The 12,859-nt window shown below is 50.5% G+C and overlaps 1 protein-coding gene across 1 annotated transcript; it reads left to right on the top strand.

Moving 5' to 3' along the window:
• Window positions 1–8,104: 8,104 nt before the first annotated feature.
• On the top strand, window positions 8,105–11,947 carry KCNA5 (potassium voltage-gated channel subfamily A member 5). The gene has a single exon (XM_036908666.2). The coding sequence runs from the start codon at window positions 8,403–8,405 to the stop codon at window positions 10,215–10,217; it is 1,815 nt and encodes a 604-aa protein (XP_036764561.2). The 5' UTR covers window positions 8,105–8,402; the 3' UTR covers window positions 10,218–11,947.
• The last annotated feature ends 912 nt before the right edge of the window (window positions 11,948–12,859 follow it).

Consider the following 12,859-nt stretch of genomic DNA (forward strand, 5'->3'; position numbering starts at 1 on the left):
TAAGGAAGTAATTTCCCAAGATTAATAAAAAGAAAGGAAGAGGCTGGGAGGGTGCGGGTTTCAGCACTGGGCTGGGGAAAGGCAAACAGAAGACAAGAGACATTAAAATAGCAGCAGATGAATACCGTGTAATTTCAAACAGTCGATAATGTCATGCTGCAAGGTTGGTAATTCTGCTGAGATAATTGCCCTTCCCCAGATTACTGTCTTTACCAGAGAAAGAAATGATTGCCATGTATGAGAAATCATGCTGCCTCTCGACTCATGAGAAGTGGCAGTGATTAATGAGAGACCAGGCTTTGCATTTGCAAATTTTTCATCCATGCCCAGGGACTTTCAGGAGTGGAGAGACAGCTCTTAGGGAAGAAGAAAATGTGATAAACTCATCTTTCAAAGACAGAGATGGAAGTTCTCATGGGAGTGATTCAGCCATTAGTGCCATTCAGCAAGTCGTGTCTGCAAAATAATGAGTTGATACAATTGGCCATTCGTGGGCTTTTCCCTGCTGCTGAGAGTTTGTCTGCTGGTGAGTCCATTGAACCTGGGCTCTGCAGATCTGGGATGGAAGCCAGGATCTTGGGTTGCTCAGCCCTTGTGGCTTTTCTACGGCAAACCTCCAAATGTTTGTTGACTGTCAAATGAAAGGATTTGACCTGCTAATAGCTCAGGTTCCTTTCAGCTTTCTAAGTCCCACCTGAGGACTTTCCTGGAGGGGCAGGGGCAGCACAGCAGGCAGAATAATCTTCCCTCAAAGATGTTGAAATCCTCCTTCCTGAAACTGGTGAACATGTCGCCTTATGTGCAAATGTGATGAAATTAAGGCTCACAAAATAGAAAAGGCATCTTGGATAATAGGGTGAAATCAGGGTGATCACAAGGGCCCCTCAAAGATGGCAGATGGAGGCAGAAGAGTCAGGGAAGGTGTGACAAAGGAAGCAGAGGTCAGTGTGATGTGCTTGCCGGCTTTGATGATGAAAGAGGAGGCCACACGCCAAGGACTGCTGGTGGCTTTGAGGGGCTGGGGAAGGCGGGGGGGTGAATTCTCTCCTAGAGCTTCCAGAAGGAAGCAGCCCTGCTGACATGCTTATTTTAGAGTGGAGAGGCCCATTTTGGACTTCTGACTTCCAGAATTGTAAGATAATAATTCTGTTTTGTTTGAAGCCACTAAGTTTGGGATCATCTGGTAGAGAAGCAATAGGAAACTAATATTAACAGGAAGGCCAGGGTCAGATGATGAGGGTCACTTAACCCCCACACCTATCATTTAGGGCGTCTGTGATGCTGAGGCTAACACCCAGGGAGCCAGTTTCATTTTCTACCAAACTGGGAGACCATGGGTAGATACATCATTGAGTCAGCAGAGAGAAAGGCCACTATTACAGGGACACCACTGGTCACTCCAGGTAATACAGATGACTTACGGCCTGTGGGTGTATTTGCCAGCTGCTGGGCCTCACAGGCCAGCTAGCATTAGCAATACTGACAAATATTTATTGAGTGCTTACGATTTCCCAGACATTTAATACTTAGAATGACTACAAGAGGTAGGTACTATGAAGCATCCTTATTTGACCAGTGAAAAAAGGTAAGCTTAGAGAGGTCAACTGCCAAAATGAGTAAGAGGTATTGCTGGCACTCTACACAGATCCTCCTCAACCCAGGTCCCACTCTCTTGTCCAGGAGAACCTATTTCCCAGCCCCTGAATTCCTTATGCTCCCCAGCATCCAGTAAAAGACCAGATTCCTATGTGGGCCAGGCCCTGTAGGACAGTGATTCTCAAACTCGGGTGGCATCAGAATCTGGAGAGTTTATTAAAATATAGAATCCTGGGCTTCATCTTCAGATATTCCGATTCAGTAGGTCTGGGAGAGGCTTGGGAAGTAACATTTTTAATGAGCTTCAAAATGATTTTGACACTGCTGGTCCATGCACTTCCCTGTGAGTAGCAAGCCTCTGGAAGCCATCCCATCTCAGCCCCCATCTCCAGGTCTGGCCACACTGAATCTGTGGCTGAGCCCTCACCTGGGCCCATGATGAATAAGCCATCTTTTAGTCAAATTAGAATAAAGAGATTTATTTTGATAAAGACATTGAGAAAAATGGGAGCTGCCTGGCCAGCAGGAATTATACAATGACCACATGACTTTTCCAGACTTAGAAGGGATACCCCTTTGTCTTGCCAATGGGTTTCAGCCCTGGGCAAGTTGACTATGGATTCAATGTGACCAAAGAAATGACAGTAGAATGTTCTTGGGGTGAAAGGGTTATACCCAACTTTATTTCTACCGTGGCAGGTCAATCACTAGAATCCCGTCCACTCAGAGCGAGTCTGCATGCAGCAAGCCGGTCTCTGCCTCTGGGCCTCTCTGCCAGCACAGCCATCCTCTGGGTCTCTGTCCTCGGTGCTGCCACCACTCCAGCCTCTGCGCTGCTCTCCTGCAGCCTTGCAGCCATGCCACCGTGTAGCCCAGAGCCCTGGGCAGGGCTTTTTATCTGGAGTCAATAACAATGCATCGTCCACATGTGTGCAGTGAGCTAGCCAACCAGGGCCAGGTGAGAATCCTGGCCCCAGGAACCTTCATTTTATCCACAGCCTTACATTATAATAACATTGTCTTACATTTGCTCAGCACTTTCAAAATAAAGCACTTTTTTCATCTATCTTCACATGTAACCTAAATTCACCATAGGTTTATCTTTATGCAATGTGAGTGATAATCAAGCTAGAAAAGTCATTGAATATAGAATATTTAACAAATGCCTTCTTGATCTGGATGCCTAAGCAAAATGTTGGAAACAAAAGTTGCAGTTGTTACTTACAGAGTAAAAACAATTCAAATATCTCTAACCCTAACTGCAAATGAAGCTATTGGTTCACATTTTCAAAGTTAGAGGGTTTTCGTATTATACAAGTGAATGCCATAGGGAGATGTGTTGAGGGAGGAAAAAAATGGACATGAGAAAAATAGAATGCATCAATAGCACCCCCTCCCCCAGCCTGTCCCCGGAGGAGGGAAGGAGGGGAGGCAGCCACCCCTTGAACCTTAGGGCATCTGCACATCTAAGTCACTCGCCTTTCTGTGATCAGCCTCTGAAAATGCACTGGACACATTAATGAATTTATTCCTGGATTGTACCTAGGAAACGGGGGAGAAAGCCGGGAAGAGAAGAAGCCAGGCTCCAGATGTAAGCCTTGATTTGTGAATGGCCTCTCATCTTAATAGCTCTAAGCAGGAAATCCTTAAAGCCAGCCTGAGGTCTCTCTCAGGATCTGGGTCAATTTAAGCCTAATCTCTCTCTCTCCTCTACCCATTCAGCCTCTCCGCCTGCTTCCATCCTTTAACAAAGGAAATAAATCCTCTCTCTCCCCACACCCCATAAACACAGATAGATTTGTTTTATATGTGTGTTTTGCTTTACTCCACCCTGGCTGCGTCCATCAAACAGGAAAGAAAGGTCATTTCCAGGGCTTCCTTCCCAAGGTGTCGGATTGAGGGGCAAGTGAGAAGGAAGGGGAGGGAGGCACAGGACAGCTGCTCCCCTCATTAAAATGTTTTACTGCAGACCTGTGAGTGGAATGCAGCTGGGAGAGGGGATTAGGGCACAGACAGCTTTACCCTTCCGCTTATTAATACCCTATTACCAATTATTGTTTGATACTTTAGCCTCACAATGTATTCTTTAATACCAATGCACCATGGAATTACATACTGTGTAACATTTAGCAGTAAGACCCAGCCTATCAAGGACCTATTCAACATGTTTTTCCACTTAAAATTGTTTTTAAAGGTGTTTTGGTTTTTTTTTTTTTTTTTTATCATGCTGCCTCCTATTTGGCCCTTCTGGTTCAGCCTAAGAAGCACCGAGCCTTCTCCCCTAGGTCAGGACTCTCTCAATCCATCTGTCATGAGCTTCCTAGGTCTGTGACCCCCTCCCCGGTTGAGAAGCAAAATTAATGCTTGACAGGAAGGACTAGCTGGCATACTTAGAACAGAATTTTATTTTTGCCTCTTCCAGTCTCTTTAAATTTTGTCCAAAATGGGAAGCTTTTCCCCTTGACCTAGATGAAAATTCGGCAGATCTTTATGTTTTATGGCTTACTCTTACATAAGAAACAGTTACAGTAGCTTTAGGACTCAGTCACTATCTCAGTTTAGGAATTAAATTGCACAGTCCAACCTATTAAATTGTTTTTTGCCCACAAAGTTGCATTGACCACACAAAGTTGAGGTGGTTTGTGTGAATAGATGATGTGGGAAACCTGAACAAAGGGCCAGAAAGGTTTAATTCATCATTTCTCCTGTTTTCTGGTTGCCACCTCCACCACCACTCTGCGTATGTAGCTAGTCTCAGAAAACACTTCACTTCCTGATCCTTAGTTTCCCTGCCTCCTTTCTCCAAAGCTGAATTCCTTGCTCTTAGTTCAGTTGCATTCAACACATACTTATTGATATTCATAATATGGGCACAGTACGGGGTTTGGTGTTGTGTAGAAAATTGGAGACGAGTTAAGTATGGTCCTCGATTTCAGATATCTATCTATCTCTATCTCTCTATTTATCTATCTATCTGTCCATCTATCTACATACCTACCTATTGTCTCTTTAGACATACCTCACTTATTGAGCTGTTTTATTGTGTCACAGATATTGCATGTCTTAGAAGCTGAAGGTTTGCATTAACACATGATTTGCTCACGTCATGTCTCTGTGTCACATTTTGGTGGTTCTCACATTTGGTAGTTCTCACATTTCAAACCCTTTCATTATTACTGTATTTGTTACTGTAATTGTAGCCAGAGATTATGACTCATTGAAAGCTCAGATAATGGTTAGTGTTTTTTTAGCAATAAAGTATCTTTAAGGAATGCAGCATTTTTTAGACATAATGCTGTCACACACTTAATAGACTATAGTGTAAACATAACATTTAGTTGCACTGGGAAACCGAAAAACTAATTTGACTTGCTTTATTGTGATACTTTATTGAGGTCGTCTGGAACCAAATCCACCCATCTCTCCTTCCCTTCAATGCCTTACTTCTCCTAACAGTGTTCTTTTCTTCTTGGTTCTGCACACCTTACAAGTCCTCATGTGGTCTGCTAGGACTAGTCCTTTAAATTAAGAGAAGAACCTTCCCATTTGTTCTCTGCATAGCTCATTCTAGGTGCTCCAAATAATTCCTTCAAAGGCACTGAGTGCCATCTGTCTGAAAGGATGCTGCAACTATGAGTGTGACCTTTGAATGGAGCATGAGCCCCGCTGGGGAGGTTGTTTGGAATGCAGTCTGAGTCCCACCTCTTCTTGATTAGATTCTGCATTTCAACAAGATCCTCAGGTGATGGTGCACATGATCCACTTCTATAAAAGAGCCTATCTCCTCAGGTTCACTGGGTAGAGAAGAAAGCAAAGTTCTATTTGATTTGTCAGCTGTGTCCTGCAAAGACGATGCTTAGCTGGTGGGAGGAGTGGAAGAGGTTTATTGGGAGGTAATAAAAGAAAGCTCAAAGAACTTGCAGAACTCAGCTGGAAAAGCCTTCAGACCATCATGCTGATCTGACACTTGTGAAAGGAGAGTGGGGAGAAAGAAGAGGCTGGATGGAGAGTCTCAGACTGCAATGCGTTTCACAAAGTCTTGGCCATCCCAGTGGGAGAGATCCAGAGCAAAGGCTGCACATTATCAGAGTTCTGCTTTGGGCAGAAACGGCCAGGTCCCTGTAACCACCCTGTTGGGCCCAGTCATTGGCAAGGGCTTTCCAAGAAGATCATGGCCTCTGTATCAAAGTCAGGCAGAGCCAGAAGGTGCCAACAGCTGGAGGCTATCAGCTAATTGCATCCCTCAAAGCTGAAAAGCAAGTTCTTTCTTTAAGGGTGATCCTAGCAGTCTAGGGCATGGCTGCCACATGGGACATCTGAAGATAATTTTGCAAGAAACCTATAAAAGCTGGTAAATATATGGAAAGCAGATTTAAGAAAATGCCACATTTAAAGAGGCCTGATTTATGTGTTTTCCAGGAGTGTTTACGTTGTGCTCTCATTCTTCAGGGAACAGTCTCCCCAAGGACTCCTAGAAAACCAGGTTCAGAGAACCGTTTCTTTAGGGAGCTCAAGCAGAGCCCTGTGCCCCAATAGAGCGTCCCTGAATTCACCAGACGCATAAATCAGTAAACAAGACCCAGTGGTCACACGTCTTTGAGCTCACCCTCTATGAACTTAGCCCCAGGTTCACAGGGGCAGACCTGATCCTAACTGGCAACCTCAGAGCCAGAGAAGAGTAAACACCAGGGCCGAAAGATCATGGACGGCAGAGGTCTGGGGAGGGCAGTGCAAAGCCCTGCCTTGTGTGATTCATTCACATGCTGATTTCACCTGCAGGCCCCTTCCTTCTCCTGCATATCTGATAAGACAGCCAACCACACACCCAGCAGCACACACAATGAAAACATGTACATATGCCAAGTTCAAATCCACCTTCCTGTACACAAAAAAGGCCACACACACATACTGCTCCAATTCTGACACAAACTGCTGTGTCCACACCCTGCTTCCAATAAACACTTGTACACCTAGTATTGAGTTTCCCACATATCCCCTATGGTACATAGATTCACAGACAAGAGGCTATAACATCCACATATATAAACTCCCAACACCATACAGGACCAAAAATAGGCATTCGAAAACATGGTGACTTTATTGTAACTTAAAACCAACCAACATCTGGAGCTGCGTCTGGAACTGGCAGACATGCCTTGGGAAGTATTTCCCTTGGCCCTAGAAGCCCACTGAGATCTCATTGGGGCAGGGGTGCGGAGCTTAGTTTCCTAACTCAGAAGGACTTAGCTGTATCTCAGCCATCCTCCGGCCTCCTGCAGGAGGGAACGGGACCTCTCAAGCCAGATGCCGCGGGGGGATGCCGCGGGGAGGGAGCACTTTGGAAAGGGAGTTGCACATTTCTGCAGAGAAGTGGAGTGAAGGGACCAGGGACACACTCGGCTGGCTCAGGACAGAATCCCAGCTTTACCACTTACTACCTGTATGACCGTGGACAAGGCAGCCAATCTCTGTGTCTCATCTTGCTTATCTCTAAAATGGGGATAGTAACACTACTGAGAATATAGGTTGATATAGGAACACGCCAGTCAATGTTTGTAAAGTGCTAACAACGGGCCCCGTACATCATAAGGGCAAGGTAAGTATGGGTTTTTGCTCTATTCCTGGGAATTCTCCCGCTGGGATTCCACAGCCTCCTGGGCTCCCTTTCCTGACCAGCCCCTACCCTCTACCCCTACACAAAGCTGGCAGCAGTTGCCAGCCCCAGGCTTTAGGAGGCAGGAACAGCTCTCAGCAGGATCTCTGTACCCTTCCTCCCCTTCCTTGTTAAAGGGTTTTACTAACGGGATTTGTGGAGAGAGCTCAGGGGTTGCAAGGCCAGGGAATATGAGACCAGGTAGGAGTCTCCTGGCTGGGCAGCCTACCTGGCCTGTCTGGCTGACCCACCACTTTCTGGAGGGGGTCAGGGTTTCCCCAGGGGCAGTGGCAGGGGGACCCTGCAAGGTTTCAGCCTGTTACATTTTGGTGAGTTTGTAGGACGATGGGAAAAGAGATGCTTCTCCAGTGGTATGGAGAAGGCCCATAAGCTCCGCCCTACCCCTTCTGTGTGTAATTCTTCCCAAAGAAGAGAGAACCCTTATTTCTCCAAAGGAGAAGTGTAAAAAGGACTGTTGTCTCTTGTCTCTCACACTCCGTCTCATCTCAAAATCTCCTCTCTCCAATCCCAGGGCGATTTATTTTCCCTTGAGTCCCCCGGGCGTTCCGCGGGTTCCCAGGTGAACTGACATCCAGGGCTGTTCTCCTGTGGTTGCCCTGGAGTTTCAGCGCTCTCGGTACAACCTGTTCCTCCATCCTCTCCGCTCCCTCCCCTCTCCCTCCCGGCGCCCGGCTGCGCCCTTCCCAGCCCCCCTCCCTCCCATCGCTCGCCAGAGGCCCCAGCTGCGCCCTCCGGAGCGACACCCGCTGCCACGACACCCGGGAGAGGGGGCGGGAGGGAGAGGGAGGCGAGGGGGGTGGGGAGGAGGCGGGCAGCGGCGCAGGGTGGAGGCCGCGCCGCTGCAGCCAGAGAGGGGCGGCTGAAGGTTGCATCTGCTGGAAGGAGGCTTCTGGCTGGCTGCTTGGTAACGGGCTGCCAGAACGGAGAGAGGCAGACAGCAGGGCAGCGGTTTCTTGACGTCAGGACCAAGCGAGGGGATCGCGCCAGCAACCCCGGCCAGCCCTGCAGTGGGCAGGCCGACGGTGGGAGAAGAGCCGACGCCAGGTGCCCCGAGGGTCGCGAGCGGGGGAGGGGGGTGAGGGGGGTTAGGAGCCGGTCTGCAGGGGCGCAGCATGCCCCCTGTCCCCGGACCATGGAGATCGCCCTGGTGCCCCTGGAGAACGGCAGTGCCATGACCGTCAGAGGAGGGGAGGCCCGGGCAGGGACAGGCTGTGGCCAAGCCTCAGGGGGACAGCTCCAGTGCCCCCCGATGGCCTGGCTCAGCGATGGACTCAAGGACCAGGCGTCAAGGGGGCGCGGCGCGCAGAGGGGCGCAGAGCCAGGAGGGCGGGCTTTGTCCCCGCTGCCCCAGGAGCTGCCACAGCCTAGACGACTGCCTCCGGAGGACGAGGAGGGAGAAGGCGACCCGGCCCTGGGCATGGCCGAGGAGCAGGCGCTGGGCGCGGGGTCCCTTCACCACCAGCGCGTCCTCATTAACATCTCCGGGCTGCGCTTCGAGACGCAGCTGGGCACCCTGGCGCAGTTCCCCAACACCCTCCTGGGGGACCCGGCCAAGCGCCTGCGCTACTTCGACCCCCTGAGGAACGAGTACTTCTTCGACCGCAACCGGCCCAGCTTCGACGGCATCCTCTACTACTACCAGTCCGGGGGCCGCCTGCGCAGGCCGGTCAACGTCTCCCTGGACGTGTTCGCAGACGAGATCCGCTTCTACCAGCTGGGGGACGAGGCCATGGAGCGCTTCCGGGAGGACGAGGGCTTCATCAAGGAGGAGGAGAAGCCCCTGCCCCGCAACGAGTTCCAGCGCCAGGTCTGGCTTATCTTCGAGTACCCGGAGAGCTCGGGGTCCGCGCGCGCCATCGCCATCGTCTCAGTCTTGGTCATCCTCATCTCCATCATCACCTTCTGCTTGGAGACCCTGCCTGAATTCAGGGATGAGCGCGAGCTGCTCCGCCACCCCCCACTGCCCCACCGGCCTCCCGGGCCTGCGCGGGGAACCAATGGCAGCGGGGTGGTGGCTCCCCCCTCTGGCCCGACAACGGCGCCTCTCCTGCCTAGGAGCCTGGCTGACCCGTTCTTCATTGTGGAGACCACGTGTGTCATCTGGTTCACCTTTGAACTGCTTGTGCGCTTCTTCGCCTGCCCCAGCAAGGCAGAGTTCTCCCGGAACATCATGAACATCATCGACGTGGTGGCCATCTTCCCCTACTTCATCACCCTGGGCACCGAGCTGGCAGAGCAGCAGCCAGGGGGCGGAGGAGGGGCCGGCCAGAACGGGCAGCAGGCCATGTCCCTGGCCATCCTCAGAGTGATCCGCCTGGTCCGTGTGTTCCGCATCTTCAAGCTCTCCCGCCACTCCAAGGGGCTGCAGATCCTGGGCAAGACCTTGCAGGCCTCCATGCGGGAGCTGGGGCTGCTCATCTTCTTCCTCTTCATCGGAGTCATCCTCTTCTCCAGCGCCGTCTACTTCGCAGAGGCCGACGACCAGGAGACCCACTTCTCCAGCATCCCGGATGCCTTCTGGTGGGCAGTGGTCACCATGACCACGGTGGGCTATGGGGACATGAGGCCCGTCACCGTCGGGGGCAAGATCGTGGGCTCGCTGTGTGCCATCGCGGGGGTCCTCACCATCGCCCTGCCCGTGCCCGTCATTGTCTCCAACTTCAACTACTTCTACCACCGGGAGACGGACCATGCGGAGCAGGCAGCCCTTAAGGAAGAGCAGGGCAGCCAGAGCCAGGGGACCGGGATGGACATCAGAGGCCAGCGGAAGGCCAGCTGGAGCAAGGGGTCCCTCTGCAAGGCTGGGGGGTCCCTGGAGAATGTGGATGGAGCCCGAAGGGGAAGCTGCCCCCTAGAGAAGTGTGACCTCAAGGCCAAGAGCAGTGTGGACTTGCGGAGGTCCCTGTATGCCCTCTGCCTGGACACCAGCCGGGAAACGGATCTGTAAGGGGTCCAGGCGGAATGGTGGTTGTGGGGTGGGGGCAGTGGAGGGCTCCTGAACCTGGGCATCTACTTCATACCGCAGAGTATTTCAAGCCACCCTGTAACCTAAATCTGTCCCTCTGCTCACTCCTTCCCCCCTTCTTTCTCCCCTCCTTCAGTCCCCCCATTTTTCCTCTTCTTTCCATGACACCATGGGTCACCTATTTTTAAAAACTACCACATTCCATGACGCAGGAGCTGTTGAAATGGTAAGCACTGTGAAATGGATGTATTTGTAGCCAGTTTCCTATACCCAGCAGAGGGATAACCCAAACAAAAATGACTTTAAATAGCCCAGGTCCCAAGAGATTTTGTAACCCCCGCCCCATCTGTGGGCTCCAAATTTGCTTTACATATGATTATATTTGTGTATAGGGGAAAATAATATTTTTACGGCTGGTGAGTGGACTTTTGTATGGTAGTTCAGATGGAGATATTTTGGATATATTTTCAAGACATATGTTGTATTTATGGAAATGAGAGTTATTGTGATGTTTTTCTGTGACCCTTATAATAGAGCCAGAGACCCTGGTTATGGCTGTTCTGGTTCCTGTCTGCAAGCCTCTCTCTTTTCTGAGATGTGATATTGGTGCTTTGCGTCTAGGTCAGGGAATGTTCTGGAAGAAAGGCAAGTCTTTTTTTCTATGCGCCTTAAACAATTCTTGTGACTTTCTTTGGAAAAACATTTTCATGATGTTGGAGGAAGACTTCTGATAAGTTCATTCTCCTTATTTTTATCCCAGGAAATAAAATGTTGCTTGGTTAAGGCAAGTGTTAGTTTTTTGACAGCTGATGTACCCTTTGAAATTTACAAAAATAGTCTGTCACTTGCTGTTTGTGGTTTGGGAGTCAGAGTAAAGTCCACCTTGCCTGGGACAGAAAATTTAGAAAAGGAGCCATTACCTTCCTGCGGGGCCCCTTCTGTGCCTCACAGGTGGAGGGGTGGATTCTGTGTCTTGGGCCATTTGGGACACACACGGTCACCCCTGCAATGCGCTGACTGGTCTGTTGGTGTGGTTTTAGACCCAGCCATCAGGTGGAATGAGGATGAAGCCAGGCAGGGCAGATTCCCACCCTGCACTGGGGCTGGGGCTGGAACTCTCCTTTGTCTGCAGGATATAAGCTCTACTTAACATGGCTCTCACCAGCTCAGAGAAGCAAGCCTCACTCTCCTAGGCATGAAGCGTGTTCACAGAAGTGCAGGGCTGGCGCGAAAGTCTCAGGGGGACCGAAGAGCACTCTGTGGCTCTGCTCTCCCCCACAGCCGGGCTGTGGAGGGGTAGAACGTGCCGCCTTTGTGGAGGACAGAGGCGGAAAGAAGCCAGATGGTAGGATTTGCTTGTCCGCATTAAAGGCTAGTTCCTACCCATGTGGCCTCACCTAAACTCAGAGTGAACCTTCTGTTGCGTGTTCACCGGATGTTGTAGCAGAGCCTTGCAGGAGCTGAAACAGGGACTGCAGTTTTCCTCTGGGATGAGCTGTTCGCAGGGTGCCCCAGGTTCCAAACCTCCTCACCGGGGGGGCTGGTGATCCACACTCACACCTCCCCCATGACTACAGCGAGCTTGCTGTCTCCTCCTCAGGGTGCATCCAGTGCGCCAGGGGGCGAGGGAGGATCTACTAAATCGATGTCTGGGAATTTGGGATTTCAATGACACAACGACACAATAATAAAAGCCAGTGTCTGTGACTGCCTGGAGTCATTTCCAGCCAGGATCTGTTAATGGCAATTCTGAGGACGAAACAAGGGTTGGGCAGGAAGGGCTCTGTTGTTTTTCGGTGCATGCTGAAGCCAAGGAAGGACAGAGACACTTGATTTGTTCATAACTTACGGCTCTCCCCAAAACAGGGCATTTTGCCAAAGCTCAGCTCCACACAGCCTCACCTGCAAACCCTCTGTGGCTTTAGTGCTAGTGTGCGCAGTTTAATGCACACCTGGTAACTGTGACTGGGGTAGCCCTCAGGAGCCTTCCCTTAAAGACCAAAGAGAAGTCACCACCTCTGACCTTCAGGTCAGTTCCTTGAGGCTTGAACAACAAACAGAGAATGACCCCCAGGTGTTAACTGTGTCCAAGATGTTGGTCCAAATGGAACAGACTGAATTTTTTGAATGTCTAGTAAGTGGGTGCACACATCCCCAGGGAGAGAGCCGAGGAAATGAGAGTGAGTCTCCCTATTTTGCTTGAGAGGAGGGAATCCTGCAGAGCAGGCAACAGAGGGGATCAGGGTGGTCCTATCCAGGGACCTTGGGCACCCCAGTCCCCTGCTGCAACCTCTCATCCTGGAGGCCAGTGACATGGCATCTGTCCTGGGCACTGGGAGGGGCCCCCACCAGGCAGGGCAAGTATTTCCAACTTCTGCTTTGGTCAGCGCACCTACTGCTATGATTCCAGAAGTAGACACTGCTGCTTCACTCCAGCCAGCCATCAAGGGCTGCCTGTTCACATGATTAGCAGTAAAGGAACCCAGATGTGAGGTCTCTTACCCAGGTTGCCTGAGGTAAGGGCCCCTTCCTGTGTTCACCCACCCTCTCCTCTGTGTCGTTGATTTTCCACAGCCTTTACCTTCCTGAAGAGATTAGATAAGTGGCCTCAGCCAAGCTTTTTA

This window comes from Manis pentadactyla, chromosome 14 (genome assembly GCF_030020395.1).
Source record: "Manis pentadactyla isolate mManPen7 chromosome 14, mManPen7.hap1, whole genome shotgun sequence".
In the NCBI taxonomy this organism is placed as follows: Eukaryota; Metazoa; Chordata; class Mammalia; order Pholidota; family Manidae; genus Manis; species Manis pentadactyla.